The sequence below is a fragment of the Colius striatus genome, chromosome 5, assembly GCF_028858725.1.
Source record: "Colius striatus isolate bColStr4 chromosome 5, bColStr4.1.hap1, whole genome shotgun sequence".
NCBI classification, from domain to species: Eukaryota; Metazoa; Chordata; class Aves; order Coliiformes; family Coliidae; genus Colius; species Colius striatus.
Window position 1 is genome coordinate 39,577,743 of NC_084763.1, and position 19,288 is coordinate 39,597,030.

General features: G+C 39.1%; 2 protein-coding genes across 2 annotated transcripts in view; one reads left to right on the plus strand and one right to left on the minus strand.

Annotated features, from left to right (window-relative positions):
• The window catches only part of XYLB (xylulokinase), an 87,273-nt gene extending 84,738 nt beyond the window's left edge, over nt 1-2,535 (minus strand). Inside the window, exons 1-2 of the mRNA XM_061996572.1 lie at nt 2,316-2,535; nt 51-133 (exon numbers count right to left, since the gene is read on the minus strand). Coding sequence (XP_061852556.1) covers nt 51-133; nt 2,316-2,360 — 128 coding nt within the window. The 5' untranslated portion in view covers nt 2,361-2,535. The remainder of the gene's footprint in view (nt 1-50; nt 134-2,315) is intronic.
• Nucleotides 2,536-12,026: 9,491 nt separating this feature from the next.
• Nucleotides 12,027-18,571, plus strand: LOC104559011 (TBC1 domain family member 30). The gene is given in 3 exon segments (XM_010203799.2): nt 12,027-12,278; nt 17,498-18,012; nt 18,014-18,571. Coding segments are annotated over 3 exon segments (801 nt in total). The 5' UTR covers nt 12,027-12,049; the 3' UTR covers nt 18,071-18,571.
• Nucleotides 18,572-19,288: the final 717 nt, after the last annotated feature.

The following is a 19,288-nucleotide window of genomic DNA, read 5'->3' on the forward strand; positions in this document are numbered from 1 at the left end:
TCTCCAATATTCCAAATTACATTACCCAAGTAAAATATTAAAAGCCTTACTTAAATTCTGGAAGGTCTTTATCAAAATGAACATTATCCTCATAAATTACTCTCAGCTGTTCATCAATAGCAATGACTTTCAGCTAGAACACAGAAAACAAGATGTTAAAAAAATCTAACAATAACTAAATAGCATTGATATCTCATTTATAATAACTTGATTCCCACAAGCAAAATGGAGAAGATCACCCCTATCTATAAAACACACTGAAAGTATGGGCACAGTTTTACATTAATCAAGTTACTATGTGAATTTCCAGCATCCACATCTATTTGGCAAGATCTATGTTGCTTGCACTTCCACTCCTCTCCATTTTCTCTCACTTTAATTGTAGAAGATGAAGATGCAGGCATATGCTAAAGAATAGCAAAGTAGCTTGCATCGTGGCAAACATTTTTGTTTCCCAATTCCTCCAAAGAATACAATACCTTAGATTAAAGATTTCATAGGCTTTCTTTTTACCCCGTTCTTTTGGTTTTGCTCCATCTTACCAAGGGACCTAATAGACCCTCAGGACACCTTTAGGACCTTCCCCATCCCCTAGATGGTGAGTAAATCAAATTCTACCAGTCTGGCAAAGTTCAGAGGACATTACATAACGTATGGAAAGTAATATCGGAAACAGGTAACTCCATAAAGCTGAGCTTTCTTGTAACCACATAAGGAAGCTCAAACTAGAAGAGTACCATAACCTTTACTCTTCTGCCCTCACTCAAGTTCACCTAGTATAGAAGAGAATTATGAACAGCCTAGAAGAAAAGTGAGACAGTAGCTCACATTCTACACATATTTCAACACAGAAGAGTGTGCAAACTGCTGCTAGAGAGGAAAAAAAAAAAAAGCTACTAAGACATCTCAAAGTGTTGTATTCAAATAACAAGGCCATCCTCATTTAGCCATACTAATGTAGGGCCATTACTTATGCACCAGCAGAACTCATCACCAATTTGATGCCCTGCACTAGCTTAAAAAATGTCTCTGACCCATTGCAGCTTAATTGGCTTTCTGCTTGCAGCATGCTCCCTTAAAAAACACTTGATCAGCCTAAACTGGATGTGTCTTTTCAAGCTTCCAAACTACAGCATGGCAGTAATGAAGTGATTTATGCTCATATCCTATCTTAAACATATTCAGATCTATGCACAACTTGGGCAGAGTTTCTGTTCACAGCGTAGCAATACCCAGTTGTGACAACAAATCAAAATTTCATACTGTTAACATAAGCATCCAAGTTCACAACCCTATTAATCGTGATTCACACAGGGACGCTGGAAAGGCTCGACCCAGGTGCAGGCCCCAGCTCCTAGCCTGCCCGGTGCCATAAGCAGAGGAGTCTCCATACAGTCTGCATGTAGAGAAGGGCCATTGGACTAGATGGGGGTTGGACTGGTTGATCTCTAGAGGTGCCTTCCAACCCCTACTATTCTGTGATGTTATTATTCTAAAATCAGACACTGGCAATTCTTGAAATTAACTGTGCAGTGATCCTGTTTGATGCTGGTCAACTTCATCACCTTTAACATAACGCAGACTTTGGAAGGAAAATAACCTGATTCATTTATGAGTTTTCTGCTATGTAACATGAGAATGGAACACTGAAGAAATATAGCATAGCACTCCTTTACAGGATTAAATGCATCCCTAGCAGGATGAGGAAGCAGGACATCTTAATATACACAACCTACAGCTTCAGACAAAAGCTGGGACAAACAACAAGGGATGAAGGATGGGCTTATGCAGGCAAAGGGAAGCAGGCACACGAATAGACCACAGAAGCCTTAAAACACATGAAACGCTGGTAACTATTTTGCATCAGCTGCGGGGAAGCTGTCGGCATACGAGAGAGCCCTCGGCCCCGAGGGCAGACCAGCATCCTCCAGTGCCCAGCCTGCCTCTGCGCTACATGAGAAGACTGCAAAACAAAACCGTCGCTGGGTGGACGAAAAGAGGCGAGGAAAGCTGAGGAGAGGAGGAAGGCATGTTTCCCTTCCGTGGCACGGCGGCAGGTCAGTGGGCCACGATGGCGGGCGCGCGGGCAGCCCGAGCCTCGCCCGCCGCAGCTCCCCGCCGCCAGGCTGGGTGCAGCTGCGCGCAACCCCTGCGCCTTAGGCCGCCAGGGAGGCGGCGGACGGCTGAGAAGCTCAGCGCCGGGGCTGCCCCACCGGGTCCGCCTCCGGCTCCGGCTCCCGGCGCCGCTGGCCTGCGCGCAGCCGCCGGTGACCGAGGGAGAGGAGAAGAGGAGCGCGGGGAGGCGGCCCCGGTACCTGCTGCGTGCTGAAGTCCCAGCCCAGGTAGCAGGGAGCGGCCATGGCGCGGCGGGCCCACTTGGCCCTCACCTCCCCCTTGCTACACGGCAAGGCAGGGTAGAGGGTGGCTTTGCAGGCCCGGCCTCCCCGGGCAGCAGTCGCAGGCCCGGTCCGGCGGAGCGGGCGGGCTGAAGTTAATGAGTGTTCAGTAAACGCTCAGCCCTCCCTCACTCGGAGAGGCCGGGACGAGAGCCGTGGAGCGGGGAGAAGCTCGAGGGTGGCTCGCCGAGTGCCACTGTCGAACAACAGTAATCTTACGGCAGTTCATGGGGATCTGCAGGTGGCCGAGACCATGAGAAAACACCGAAGCAGCTGTACAGTGACTGCCCGAAACAAAACCAAAAAAGAGGCAGCTTCAAACCACACACCAAAGGAATTCACGAAAGGTTAATATTCTGTTACTATGTACCAGTCCTGCGCATCACATGCTGTTTTGCACAAACAAACACAGTATTCCATTAAAAAAAAAAAAAAAAAAACATTGTTACTTTGCCTGGAGTTTTGGACTGTGGTTTGGGGTTTTTTTTCAGTTGGAAGGGTTTGGGGAGGTTTCTGTATTACCTGCCATAGCTTGTGACAAGCAAAGTGGAATTGCTTAATCAGAAAAGGCTCATCTAAAACATGCTTTCATTCTGCAATCAGGGTGGTATCTCAGCAGAGCCTTAACGAAGTCAAATGGGTTTTGCATGCCAAGGATCTTAAACTGCTTTAACTGTACAAATACTTATTTTGAAATTCCCTTTAAAGTATTACTAAATTTTGTTCTATACTGAACATTTGAAACACATTTTAAATATTCCCAGTGAATTCTCAAAGCCTTAATTACTATAGTTTTATATTTTTAAGATTTCTAGTTATTATTGCAAAGAAAAATCTTTAAAACATTAATCCTGAAGACTCTCAACCTACAATGCAAACGTTCTAATACACTGACTTTTAAACCAATCTTACACTATCATATCACCTTTGACTATTCTGTATTGACAGTACCTGTATGAGAAATGTGATCACAGAATCTCTAAAGTTATCTGTAAAATATTTACAATGTGGAAATCCCTTCACATGCATAGTGTTTTTAGCCTGCATTTTAGAGTCTAATCCTGCAAACTTATCTGAATAGTTTGCAATTAAGGAACATCCAAATTAAGTAAGTAGAAGTAGCAGTCCATTTTAAAATAAAACTATATGGAATTGTCACCCAATTTGGAGTTTGTCTTCTTTAAATCAGATGGCAACCAAGTAGTGATGGAATTTCCCTGCCCCTAGAGAGCTCGTGGTGTCCTGAACAAAGGTCTCACTTGATCAAGAGGCCGTGTAGGAAATAAAGTTTTTAAAATGTTACCAAGAACTGTTTCCTTAGTGTAACTCTTACTAGAGGACAAAGGATGAGCTAACACATAGAGGCTCCTTTGCCATCAATACAGAATGTGAAGGGTGAGCCACGGAGGAGAGGCTTCCTCTGCCCTTTCACTTGTTACATATTCAGTAACAGATACAGAGGCTGAGATTTGAAATGCTGCAATGTTCAAGGTATTAACTACTCACAAAAATGAAAAGAAACTAGAATCAGTTTTGAAGAAAGCCATAAAAATGACAAATTCCTTCAGAAAAACAGATTTTAGTGGATTTTTTTTTAAAGGCGGTATTAGTAGAAAGGAAACAATAGTTTAAATAATCTTACATGGATGTAAGAGTCGATTATATTCTTGAGCACAGAAAAATTGGAGCTGGAATAACCACCCTCATGGTTATCATGTCTCCTTAAATTAGTAACAAGGGTGCAAGACAATAGGGTAGGAGAATCCACTCAAGTACCGAATGGGACTGTTAATGTTGCTACTTTCAATCTTCATGTTTTTCTAGAGAAAATACTTTGAGGAATCATTGCCTTACCCAGTCACTCTGTTGACCATCCTTCTATCAAGACAGCATTCTTTCAAATGGAGTTGTTTGCATACGGAAAACATGCATCGATGCTGTTCTTTCTGCACTAAAGTTCATGCTTGCAGATACTACCACAGCCTCTAAAATTGCATCTTGAAAGCAAACAAGGTTTAGCTGTGCAGCTATCAGTGAAGTTACATTCACGTTTTAGCACTGACAAATCCAGAATTTCCAGAGGGGATGGACAAAATGCCGTTTGTAATTGAAATGTCACCACTGCAGATTAACAGCTTCAGGCAAAGCACAGATTAATCACTCAAGACACATAGAGCAGGGTAAAGGGAAAAGCGAGTTTATTCCCCTTTTCCTATTAACTAGTTTCTGACCTGATGGAGAAGCAATACTTCCATGCTCTGCTAGGCCCTTGGCTGTTTCAATAAGTTAAAACTAGTACACCAATTAGTGCTTATTTTTCTTCCCACTCTGTCAAGTTCACTTCAACTGCACATTCATTTCAATTATTTGCAAAACATAAATTATTTTAACTGTATTCCATATTCCTACATACTGAGATTTTTCACTTTTTATCCTCACTTCAAATATCAAAATCTGCCTCTGATCTCAGTCTCACCCTGATATGAACTGAGATTTAACTGCATTCTTCAGCTTTACACAGGTGAACTCCTTGAAAACAGTGACAGCCTAACGACCATGCTTCATTATCATCACATCATCTTAGACGTGCCAACAGGCTAGAGAACAGACAGACAAGACCTTAGGATTGCTATATTGACAGCAGTGCAGATATCCTGATTTATACTGGCTACAGAATTTAATGGGCTGTTAAACACACCTCTACACTTGCACACTCACACAGAAATCCATGGGCAACTACAAACTTCCAAACTTTTTGCTTCCAGATGTGGATTTTGGGCATCTAACTAATTTTAAGTAGCAAGGCAGCCAAATATTTCTAATCCCCAAACAGGTATTTCACATTCTTGCATCAGAATAGGTTAGCGTAGCAGAAAGGACAGCTCAGAGTCACTGCACATACAGACATCAGTCATGCATGTGCAAGTATAAGCCCACGTTAGGCCTGCTGACACAATTAGCCTTTTCCCAATAAGAAATCTTGTGGCTCTTTAATTAGCCTCGGAAACATTAAAACATAGTAAGCTAGGTCAGATAAATGTCAACCTATTTGCCAAGTAACCCGATAGTCATGTGCAATTATGCTAATTAGGTAGATGTTTACAATGTAAAGCTCAAAGTAACACAACAACAACACATTAACACATCACCCTAAAAAAAAAAAACTCCTCTTGAGCACTAGACCTACCTACTAGAAAGATATCTGAACAATGACAATTCTCTAAAGGTCATTCCCTTTCTATTTAGCATTGCAGGTACTCTGTTATCACAAGATCTCCAGAAATGTTTAACCAAGTATCTACAATATAAAATACCACAGATGGTACCACAAGATGAAGTTACCATTCTTTCAATTGAGATGGCATTATAACACCAAAAATGTTTTCCTTTCGTTAAATATGCACTTACCTGCTAAAGTTAACTTTTGCACATGATTGTGGTAACCACTGTGTTTCTCCATACCTCTAAATGCTGTGGAGATTCTTATTCACCCTGTAAGAAGTACTTGAGGTTTAAAGGCAATGGATGGAGGTGGCTGTTAGCCACTGTAATTTTCCTGACTGCACCATGACCAGATGAAAGTATGCACAAAGATCCAGCAAAAGCCCTATACATGAGTTCCACAAAAGGAAGCTCAGATCGCAGTTCTTAGGTGGAGATCAAAGACATTGTTTAATTATGGTTACATCTGTGCCTTCCAAATCAGGCACTGTGGAATTGTCTCTGGTTTTGCATACTCTGGTTTTCAGATGTATTTTCATGACTCAATCAGGCTACCAGTGATTATGAAGTACAGTACAAATTCCTCATGAGATCTCTGCATGGAAATAAAATGAAGGATGTTTCTGAATAGCAAATTATTTTGGGGATACTGTCCTTCCCTGCAAAGATTTCAAGTCCATATTCATTCTCACAATAGTAATAGTACTTAACTATCTTCTTTGGAGGACTATCTTAACTGGAGTCCTTTTGCAAGGCTTATTAAAGTTCACTTACACACTTGGCAGATTTCCATGAAGATGAATACTGAAGTCGTTTGTGTCCTAATGCTCATCTCATATCTTAGAAGCAAGATGTTGTCATCCAGATAAAACTTTTCATTAACAACAGATTAACCAGTTCTTTCACGCTGTACTTGATTCATATCAAAGTCCACTTACAGATAAGTACATTTTATTGATTAAAAACAATGAAAGATAAACTCATTCCTACTTAAACAATGCCTGAGGTAGAAACTAATGAGGGCCAAGGCCTTGCACTTTTCAGCACCATCCTGCAAGGATCAAAAATAATCTTGCAAGTGAGTCAAAATAATGTATTTTACAGGTGGAAAAATCAGGGCAGAAAATTTATATAGCTTATCTAATTCATATGAGATCTTATTCAAAGTTCTCCCAGAGCTTCTATATGTGTATTATATCTGCTGGGAGAACAAAGAAACATAGGCTGCTGTCACATCCCAGAGCTATAGCCATCATAACTCTATGGATAGGAAACAGTCAGAGAAGTAGTTGGTATATAAAAGACACTTACATAGCACTACCAGAAATGTGAACTCTGTTTATCAGTCACTGAGATTTAAGGCGTCTGTAGAACCAATAAGGCTTCACCAAATTTCAAAAATCCTCTGAAGAGGATTATTGAGGGGCCATTCAGTTCCTTCTCACCACCGTCTTATGGACAGTTTTATCAAGTCAAAGCAGAGGAAAACTAACCATCATCTTTATAACACTAATTTAAGAAACTCAAGAACTAAGAAGGAAGCTGGGGGAAACTAAGGGAAGATGTCAGGGTTCATTTGTTTAAAATCTCTTAAGTGGTATATACCTACAGTTTCTCCTTAGACTTGCCTCTGCACATTATCACTTTCTAAAAGGGAATCTCAGAAGCTCAGTCAGTAAGGACAGCAGAACTATACAAAATGAACAACTCCTGACCCTACGTTTTGGATGCTGATTGTTTCCATAAGGGGAGAGATTCCAGTCCTACCAATGCAGACAATCAACAGAGCGAGCAGCCCTCTAACAGAAAATTTCAGCATTTTCATTAACTTTCCACAGCAAGCCACATTCCAAGGGAAGATTATTTAATCCTCAGCACCAGAGTCAAGACAGAACAGAGGTTTTTAAATGCTGTTTATGCCAGGCACAAATACCACATATAGAATATCTGCATCATTTAACTGCTCACAATTCAGTTTGACATAGATGAATCCAGTGACTTCATTCACCATCCACAAAAAGAAAAAAAGTGGTTCTGCAAAGGGAACTGGATAGCACAAGTTCCCATGAAAAGCCAGATAGGTGACTGTTAAAGGTAAAGCACAGGATGATTGGTATGAAATCCTCAGTTCTAATTTGATGTGCTTGTTTCAAGACCAAGCAGAGCGCAGGATCAGAGATGCTAGAGTTCACCACTGGACTTGGAACAATTTGGAGCTTTCTACAGCTTTTACCTCATTCTGGGCACAGCAGTGTTTTGCAAAACTCTTCCCAATGACTAGGGCTGGATCAGTGGTACTGGACTCAGTCACTTGAGAACCTGATAGATCTAAGGAATATAAATTTGGCAAGATATTTTACAGCCTGTACTAACTAAGCAACCTTCTCAGACCTGCTAACAAAATAACATTCCCAATTTTTTTTTGTTATACAGATATATTAATATCTACCTACACACACACACACAGAGACACTACCTGTTTATATAAAGACCCCAAGGGATAAAAGAGGAAAGTATAATCCTATCAAGGAAATGTGAAGGTGGACCCAAGCTCACCAAACCTTCAGAGGAACTTGAAGGACAACTGGGGTACCACCACTAACCCCCCTAAACACACTTGAACTCTTTAAGTCTGAAAGCATGTGAAATGTCAGATTGGAAGAAACAGATACCTAAGATCATACTGAAAACTTGCATCATAGGCTTCTTCACCCCATTAGCATGGATATGCAGGAGCACCAAAAAATAATCTTGCAGCAACAGAAAGTCCTATCATCTAACTACTTAACGAGTCCCTGTGGCATGCTTTAAGGCTGTGATTTCAAACAGGAGAAATATATGTGCTCTTATCAGAAATTTCATTAAAATTAAACAATTACTATTGATTCTATTACTAGTGTCTGGACCCCAAATAATAGCAACCATCCTGTTTCTACTTTTCTTTCTGTTATTACATTTTCTGAGAATAAAAATAGCCCCTTTCTACCACTTCAAGACTACATTTACATTTTAAAAAACCTCATCCACTAGATAAAGCTAGAGAAAGGAGATTATCACAGTAACTTGGATATTCCTTCTCAGTTAAAGAGAGTTAAAATCTACAGTTAAAATCTACAGATGTTTGTATTCTGTCTTTGTAACCTGTATGAACAGTATTGGACATGTCTATAATTCTGCAAATGAATGAGAATAATCACACATACCTCTGGTCTCAGGTGCACAGTAAAATCCAGTGTTACAGGAAGCATATTCAGTCAGTTAACCATTATGAGCATTTTTAATTATCTTGCAATCAACAATTATTCCTATAAGGTCCTCCAAACATTCTTTTTATAAAAAACTAATTTACTACTCACAAATTAATTAGCGTGAGATAAAATTACTTGCTACTTTTTAAATGAGATTTTGCAACCAAGGTCAAGGGCAGTAAACATCTACTTCAAGTTCTAAAAGCCATTGATTTTGGATTAGGAATTATTCTCTTTTTTTCTTTTTGCCTCAAGGAAATGAAGATTTGCTTCCATTGTGTGATGGAAGAACAGAGTTAAGGGAAATACGGCACTTCAGACTTCAGTGGATAATCAAATGAGAATCACTCACAGGCAACGTTTTGGACAGGAGTTTGTTCAATTAAAGAAAGACAAGTTTTTATACAAACTTAATCACACCAATAATATTTCAGAACCTATATTACTGTTAGGAAATATATGTGCCAGTTCTAGGAAATGACTTGACTGCTTATATTCCTCAGCAACCCAGAAGCAAAGTGGAGGCCTCTAACATTTAAGACTAAGGCAAACACAGTCATACCACTCCAATAGTGCCACCTGCTGCGTATTTTAAAAGTATACAGTGATCTGTAGATCCTAGGGACTCACTTTAAAGACTGAGCAATTAACCGATGTAAGCAGAAGCCATAATTTTGTGTACATATATTAAAATGCAAAACTTTCATTATTTTATTAGTATTAATATCTAAACAGGCAAGGGATACAACAACAGGGTAGTAATTGTTACACTGTGGTGTAAGAACAGAACCCATAAGTACTCCATTTTCAAGCTGATCTCAGTGGTATAACACCAGCTCACTGCACAGCAAAACCACAATTAACCCTATGTACTTTGTGATATCATGTGGGTTAGAGCTGCAACAAATTTTATGAATCATATCCTGGTTGAAAATTATTCACAAAACACACACATATATGTATGTCTCCATATATACAGACACATATGCCTTGATAGCAAAGTATAGACACAAACACATATATATACACCTCTTTACACTGAATCAAGATGCCCTGGTCACAAGCTTGCCCTGGAAAGGAAACAGAGTGCAATGTATATAGGATTGCCTCAGCTAAACAAAAGCTAATCCTGTTTGTGGTTCCTCCAGCTCTGCTGTGCCACCTGGCCTCATTCCCTCCATTTCACTGGGCATCTGGGTTCTTGTCTCAGTTTCTGGTTTTGCCACTTATCCATGCAACTGTTTGGGAAGAGCCTGCTTTGTACAATCCATTTGTGTGGCTCTTCCATGATCCTGACAGAATGGTACAGTACAAGTAATTATTAATAATAACAATTTCTGATCAGATACAAACTCATTAGACTTTAAGTGTTCTTCAAATAGGAAGTAAAGTGTACATTTTTTTTAAGACAGAGCCTACATTTCATTTCCAAAGATGTTATCCTGGTAATTCTTTCCACAACACATAGTCAAGTTGCACAAGTCATTTTCACGAGAGGTCAGCGAGTCAAACAGTGTGACTGGAATTTTAAAAAGGTTGGGTAACTTTTATAACCATTAATAATGTTTGTATTGAATGCCAGCTCAAACTGTAATGAGGTTAATTAAATCTCCTGCCCCAATGTATAAACTGACTGCCTGAAGGTCCAAAGGAGGACTCCATGTGCCAACAACTCAGCACACTGAACAAACAAGGCAACTGAGGTATTCCTTCCTACAGAGCACTGGCTATTTGTCACTACTGAAGACAGAACATAAAAGTAGATCTTCCAGAGCCATGGTACATCAGAACAACTCTAACATGATGTGTTTTTTCCAGGTCAAGAGAGAAGATAACTTGAAGAGTATCTACAGTGTTGTGTTTACTGCTCTTTCCCTGGCTGAGGGAGAAAAAGACTGCAGTTGGGGTAGGCAAGATGATTTGAAAAACACAGGCATAATGGGAAGGCAAAAGTGAATTACAGCAGACTTACACCTGGGAGCCTGCTGAGTCTTACCAGAACTCTATGCACTGCATAACTACAGCCTTATCACCTGCATACGCACAACTTCCAAAGGCATTCTCAAGACTTGAAGGATTCAGTAAATCATTTATGATGCAGATCATGGCACAATTTCTTCCAGTAGCTGGTAAAATACAGCACACCAATGTAACTGCCATGCACTGCCTTTTCACAGTATTTTTTAATACAATGTTTGTTCACTGCAAAGAATGTAGAAGATTCACAACTATATTAAAACTACTGTTTAACTGCATTATTTTTTCCTAATCTACTCTCTTGGACCCTTGCAATAGTATCAAATGGACCTATTTCAGGGATAGAAACTTGCAGTTCATAATCCAGACATAGTCCCATGCTTTAGTTGATATGATCAAAAGCTATATCTTTTTAATTTTTTGGCCTCATTATAAGGTAATAATATTACACATATGGTTAAGTTTTAAAATGGGACTTAGCATGCCTTTGAAGAGTTTGTTCAGCTCTCAGTAAGAAAGTGATTATTTATGCATTTTGCTTCATTTTACAGAAAGGCAGAAAATCTACATGAGTCAGAGTAAGGCATTCCTGTCTCCAGCCTCCCAATTCCAAGTGTCATTGGGACACACTGTTTTGACCCTGCATCCAGGCTTGAATACTCTTAACAAATTCTTAAGAGGGAGCAATAAGCACAACATTATTAAGGTATAAAAAATCCTCCTCTCCCACCTACTGCCCCAAAAAGCAGCAACAAGAAAACTAGATGAAAATTAAGGAAGAGGGACTGGAGAAGAAAAGGCACAAAATTCATGGAAAGAAACCTGGAGGAAGATTTCCCTGGTAGAACTACTGTCTTGGGGAGGTCACCATGACAGCATCCCTTTAAGAATTAACATTACTACATAAACCAGTATTACCCAGCCCCTTGTGCACCTGACTGTGTTCAATGAGGTTTTGTGTTTCACTGTTGTTTTTGGCAAAGCTTCATATGCTCACAACCTTAAGTCAACATTAAATCCAACTATCCAGTTATAATCATGAACTCTGTATGCAGTAGCTCCAGACACACTGCATGAAAACAAGCTGACTGAAATCCACAGCTTCAGAGTAGACCACACAACTTCTGAAAGTCACTGTACTTGGAAGAAAGTTACTTCATTTAGGAAGTTTTCAGATGTTTCATACTTTACTTTTTTGCCAATACAATGAAGAAAATGTCCTGCTTCTGCATGACTTTTTCTTCCTTGTTGGAACAGATGGTGAAGGCTTGCAAATACTTGACTGGTATTTTTTCAGTGACTCATACCTCAGAGCAACAGGCTTCAGATCGTGATAAGCAGCCAACCAAGATGGATGTAAGCTTACTTGAGGAGCAGTATGACCATATAAAACAGAAGCAAAAACTGCAATCACACATTATTGTATTTAAAACAGGTATGCTTATATTTATAGGAAAAAAAAATCAAATGTACATGTAAAGACTATTTCTTTAAATCTTTAATAACTCCTAGCTTTTTCTTTTTATGTTCAGCTTCAAGAGAAGTACAAAGTAAATTCCTTTTCTGTCATTTTGGGGGTTTACTTATTTCACTGAAAGATGGTCTTATATTTATATCAATTAGTTTCATAAGAGTGAAGACTAATATGAATTTGAAACAGATGAACATATGTGAGATAAGGTTTTACAGGTTTTATGTCAGCAAAACAAAACTTTAAACATAAATGCTAACTCTTTCACGAGCCACGTACTTCATGTCTCTTCTGTATATTTTTGTACAATGTATTCTGCAACACTTCTGCTTTCTTGACCGCTTCCATCAGAAGAAGCAATTCTGAATCTTCTCTTTCTCTTCTTTATCTGTGTAAAGCAATGTGTCCTACAAGACTGCAGGCAGCAACAACAAATACTAAGTGATTAGCACAAGAGGGGCTTTTGTTAAAAAGTGTGGTAGTGGGTAATTAAAATACTAGCTTTGAACAAGAGGTCCTGTTTTGAAAGTATTTTCACTGCATATTGTTTGGAAAGTATAGCAACAGAAAAACAAGGAACAATATGTATCACTCATCTATCTGCTATGTCAGACAGATGTTGTGTAAGAAACTTTCAAATATTTCCAAAGCTTTTAGTTAGACTACCACTTACAATATTCAACTGATACACTTCATTTACTTTCCAAGTTAAGGTGATATTGAAAATACTGTCACTTAATGTAATTGTCTCCTCAACGTAACTGCAATATGATAATATCCTCCATTCATCTCTCAAATTAGTATTTCATTCAACAAATGCAGAACTTATTTAATTCTTTACATTTTCCTCTACATTTTGCAGTTCTAGATTTTGCCTGTGTCAGTCTATATCATCCAAACAATTGAAAAACTCACATAATTATGAACCATACAACTGATTCACTTTATTATTCTTTCATCCAAATGTCTAGAAATTATGTTTTAAAAATGTAAATCTCTGCAAGGAAAAAAATATTGTATCAATACGAATTTATTTTATCTGGTATGGAAAGGCAACTAACTTGAAGACAAAACAACCCATCTAATCAGCTATAGCAGAAATATAAGTTAGAGTTCACATATAAATATTTTCATACATATATATCTATATATAAAACCCAAAATATTCACAAAACCACATAACCTACTGCACTGAACTTTTATCTTTAAACAACCTATGTGGAAAGGGTTTGTGTTACTGTTAAAGGAAATTTAGGTTGGGTTTTGTTATGTTGAGTTTTTAATGTCTTGAAAGTTTATCTTATGCATTCCTATGGTTTGAAAGCTGGGAAAACCTATTGTATAGCTCAGCACTTTGAACCTGTTCTGTGTCTCAGTTTTCCAAGGTGTATGTCAAGCCTAGTGCCTTACATTCCTTAAGTTATGAGCTTAAACCATCCAGAAATTCCATCTACTACCAAAAGGCACTCCACATATGTATCAGTATTTTGTATTGACAACAAATTGTTTCCCTGCCTAGGGAGTAAGGTTATGGCTGAGCTGGGAAGGAGATGACAATGACAGCAGCACTATAACCCCACACACACACAAACATCAAAGGCCACATAAGAAAGACTCATGAGATTCAAGCCTCATGGGAGGAGTGCACCTTCAATCCCTGGCAAAGGCCTTTGTTCTCTCTAGTAAAATCCAAAATGGTTCTCATCTGACAGACCAGCTGTCTTTCCATACCACAGGGGTTTTGAGCCTTTCAGGTTTATTGTACCACAGTTGGAAAGTTCACTCCAAGTTTTCTTGAGGACTGTTAGCTTCGTATGTCACTACCTTTTTGCCAGAGTCATCAAATTGTTGACCTTTAAACAGAACTTAAAATTCTCTGACTTCTCTAGGTAAGTTAATAACTGAGAAGACATCTGAAGACAACTTTCTTCTGCTCCTTCCCCAATACATACAGCCACATTCATGCTTCTGCCTGTTCCTGACTATTTGAGAACAAAGAGCATGACCAGATTTGAAAGTCACCAGCTAAGGGATAATACAGCAGCGTATTCATCATTTATTGGCTAAGAAGCTGAAAAACAGTATTTACTTTAGGAATTTAATGTGAGTATTAATGAGACCAGTGCAAGCAGGGTCTCTGACTGCAAAAATCTCATCCAAGTATTTGCCAAGCTAACTTGAAATAAGATTAACTGTCATTCCAGAACCTTAGAAGTAGATATCTACGATGACAGCATGTGAAAAAGGCCAGATGGTAAACAACCCTGTAACAAGGTTATGATACACAATTTAAGACAAAACAAAACGACAAACAAAAACTCACCAAAAATCAATCACAAAAACCCAAAGAAACAGACTCAAGACCTATCTAATTAAAACTTTATTTAGCAAAGAAGTTTAGAGGGTGCTAAATGTGTGTTAATTCAACACACAGTAGTTCAGAACTCTCACATTTCTTCCCAAGGTCATTGCTCAATTTTGTGTGCTGCACCTGTAGCCAAGGAATCGTATCAAACCTGAATTCCAAACCAGTCCAGACTATTAAAACTGTACCAGAGGCATTACTTTAAATCAGTTCAGATGATTCGAGATAAAATCTGATGTTGCCTATCAGTACCAATTCAGCCAAGAGTGCTACATCTACAAGAACATGCAAAGTTGCATCAGCTCTGTTTCTCCGTTTCTTCTCTCTTGCTTTTTATGACATACAGAGAACAAGCTCTAATTTTTGTAGTTTGATGCTATACTGTGCTGTTCTGCAGAACACATAGGGTTCTATTTTGCAAGTGCACTTCTTATTCACTTTATTTCCTGGATTAAGTCCAGTCATAACTTTGATTCTCACTGTTACATGATAGAGAACTGTGTGTTCTTATCTCTATGAATGGTTCGACACTAAGAAATGCTGTTGGCATACTTCACTGTATGGATATATGCACAAACACATGTCTCTAGGCTCTGCATGTGCTTTAGTCTCCTCCTGGTAACACTGCAGGAGAGTGAAAGATGTGGGCTGACACAGTTCTCACTTCCAGAGCCATGCTGCACAGCAACTCTGGTAAGATCAGCTCTATGTGGCCAACCCAAAGAGTGAAAGAAAACTCTAAGATATTATGCTGGTGCTGTTTCTTCAGCAGTGGGAGCCAAAGACAGTAGTGAAAGCCCCTCCTTAGCTGAAAGCCCTGTCAAACAGGTTCATTTACTGCCAGTATATCAGCTGGGTCTGACATCTTCAAACATCTCCTTGTACAGATGGTATGAAAGACAATTATAAAGAGAAACTTGTTATACTGACATCTCTAAAGGCAGCATCCTATTCAAACTAGTTTCAAATTCAGGGTTACAACCCTTTTTGGAATGGCTATTCAGATACCCTGTTTCACAGTATAATCAGCATTCTTCTAGTTCTAGTTTCTCCACTTTAATATGCTTCTTAACTCATACTGAACACAGAGTTCCTATAACTCAATCCTGTAAATAAGGTCAGTATTCTGCACAACTCCTACTTTTAACTATATTTATACTAACTGAAGTATATTTCAGTAGTACTTGCAATGTCAACAGCACTGTTTAGCATAGTGGTTCAGTTTCTATTCATCTTCAAGGCACAGAAAGCCAGTCGTTCATTAATTCAATGCCTGCTGCATGCAATTAAAGTAGCATTAGCATTTCTGTCTCTAACATCATCTAAAAGTCTAACAGTAACTTTCATACTGCTTTAGAAATTAAGCTATACCAATAGCAGGGGGAAAAAAAAAAAAAAAAGAAGATAACAGATTCTCTCCCATTGTTACAGATACTCTATACCAGTCAGGGAGTGAACAGATTTTTTCCTCTAAGCAATCATTCAGCAATCATAACACTACTGTGATAAACTATTTACTTTACAGCATTTATACTGCCAATAATAATAAAGTTGCAGTAACACATTAAAATACAAGCCTATATACCCCCTTTGGGGGTCAAACTGCTGAAGAGCAGCTCTGCAGAGGGAGACCTGGGAGTCCTGATTGATAATAAACTAAACATGAGCCAGCAATGTGCCCTTGTGGCCAAGAAGGCCAATGGCATCCTGGGATGCATCAAGAAGAGTGTGGCCAGCAGGTCATAGGAGGTTCTTCTCCCCCTCTACTCTGCCCTGGTGAGGCCTCATCTGGAGTACTGTGTCCAGTTCTGGGCTCCTCAGCTAAGGAGGGACAGAGAACGTCTAGAGAGAATCCAGCACAGGGCCACCAAGATGATCAGGGGACTGGAGCATTTTCCTTATGAGGAAAGGCTGCGGGAACTGGGGCTGTTTAGTCTACAAAAGAGGAGACTGGGGGGTGATCTCATTAATATTTACAAATATCTAAAAGGTGGGTGTCAGGAGGTTGGGACATCCCTTTTTTCTATAGTAGCTAGCAACAGGACAAGTGGTAATGGGATGAAGCTGGAGCACAAAAAGTTCCACTTAAATATAAGAAAAAGCTATTTCACTGTGAGGGTGATGGAGCAGTGGCACAGGCTGCCCAGAGGGGTTGCGGAGTCTCCTTCCTTGGATGTCTTCAAGACCTGCCTGGACATGTTCCTATGCAACCTGATCTAGGTGAACCTGCTTCTGCATGGAGGTTGGACTAGATGATGTCTAAAGGTCCCTTCCAACCCCTACCATTCTATGATTCTATATGGAAATGATCCCTCATTAAGAAAATGAAGAAAGCAACTAACAACCTGTACCATTGGGTAGCAGTCAGAGCATTTTTACGTTGTGAATACAACTTCAATCAGTATCAAATTAAACATTTTTGTCTTTCAATTGACAGCACCAACCAACACACGAAGAAAGTCCCTGCTCACCTTAAGAAATTTTGCTTACAAGCAATTAATTACTGGAAGTCAATTTTCAATCTGTGTTGCTAATGAGTCTTAGAGTACCAGTTAGATCAATATCGACTTGATAAATCTCCATTTTCATTTGACTAACCCCAGGGTACCATTTAGGTCCTCAGAACTGCAAAACCAAGCATGAAACATTTCTACTCCACAACCTGGCATAAGAAAAAACGTGCACTACTGTCAGCTATAGAAGGAAGGAGTACAAATAAACTCCTCTATTAAAGCTCTTCAGTTGAGTTTATGTCACAGAAATTACACCCTTAATTTTTGCCACCATAGTAACATGCATAAATGCATTTCTCTTGTAGATGAACAAGTAGCTGCTCTCCCAGAATCAATGGTCAGTGCTGTTTTAATTAATAAAAACTTGAGAAGATCAAAGTCATTTACAGAACATGTTCCTGTCAGAAAGGTCAAACTGGAGATTACTGGCAGTGGCAACGTGCAAGACAACTCACCGTGGCGTACTCACCTGGGAATTCACCGCCTGGTGCAAGCCTCTTGTCAAGGAGTTACCTGTGATCCTTCCCACTGCAAGAACAGACCATGCAGCTTTGACAATCAGAGACTGATCTCCAAGGGAAATGGCACGCTGCCACACCAGAAGTTGGAAGAAGCAAGTGAGCTATCTGCACTCAGTCAACTCGAAAGCTCAAGCACATTGAACAGTTTCAGCAAAGAGATTGGCAGCAACATGTCAAGCACTTCCCAAAAGCCTCCTTTGAAATCAGCAGTTTGGACACATCAACATATTTCTTCTACAAAATACATGCCAGCCTACAACAAACTCAACTTTTACCCCTTCCCCAATAAAAAAGGGCCAAGAATTTCTGAAGCAGCAAGGAGGCTTGGATTATATGTCTCACAATGAAGACATTTAATAATGCATAAAACTTACTAAAAAATTTGGCTACAACTTAAAATAGCAAAATAGTCATCCTAGTTACACCAATCAACCTGCTGAAGGTCTGCTACTCTTATTAGCCAAGGAAGATCTATAATCTGCTGTGTTACAGTACAGTGTAAAATGACATGTCCTCATGAAGATGCTGGGCTGTAGTGACAGATACTTCTGTTATTCGAGAGATAAAAGCAATTTTTATCTTTTTTTTTTTCATTTGTTCCTGATTTAGAAATGAAGGTTTTATCACAGCAATATTTGAGATATCTCAAAGAGCTATCACAAAGACTAGTGGAACCACTGATGAAGCAACTAGACTAAATTTTGGTATGGTACTGTTTAACTAGACAATAAACAAGTAACACATGAAACACTAATGAAGGTGATTGGTACACTTAATATATGATTTCATTGCTCACTTTCCTCAAAAACAAGATATTTATCATACTTTTCTGATGTGTGTGTTTTTCAAATCAACAAATAAAACCCCTGCTGATTTTTGTTGTTGTTTTAATGGGACTTAGTAAATGTCACCTTTTCCCTATATATAAATTCTGTAATAACATGTAGTGGGTTCCCACCTATCCCCACTACTTCATTAGAAAAAGAGTCTGAATTAATTTCTTAGCTCCCTGATACAGTATCAACATACCTTCCTCACCACAAGTACAATGTATCTTTCTGCTGTTACCACTGTATGCACACAAAGGGGGTACGATCATTTCAACTACACAAATACAACTATAGTAGTACTGTTTTTTATAGATACGGTTTAACATTTTCTCTTGTGGTACCACAAACATGTGCAAGTTCTTAAAAATGAGTAGCTATTGCTGGTCTTCCTTCCTGCAAGATCTTTAGAGGAAGGAGATCCTCTTTTGCAGATGCTTTTCAATGACAAAAACATGAGTTACATGTCACCCACTTCTGGCTGTAAGCATTCAGACAGCTCTCTTTCTCAAATGCAGACTTCAGAAAAATTAAAGACTTGAAATGTTTCCCCATCTCATGCTTACTTTCATTTCAGCTATACTCCTGTGAGCCATTGGTTCTTCGGAACCCTTCCATATCCACCAGAGCCCCGAAAGGACAGCAAAATGAGGATAAGGCAGATGGCACACAAAGCTCTTCATGATCCCAGTAGTCTGCAAGCACACATCCCCAGTTACCACCACTGCCACAAAATTACACCATCCAC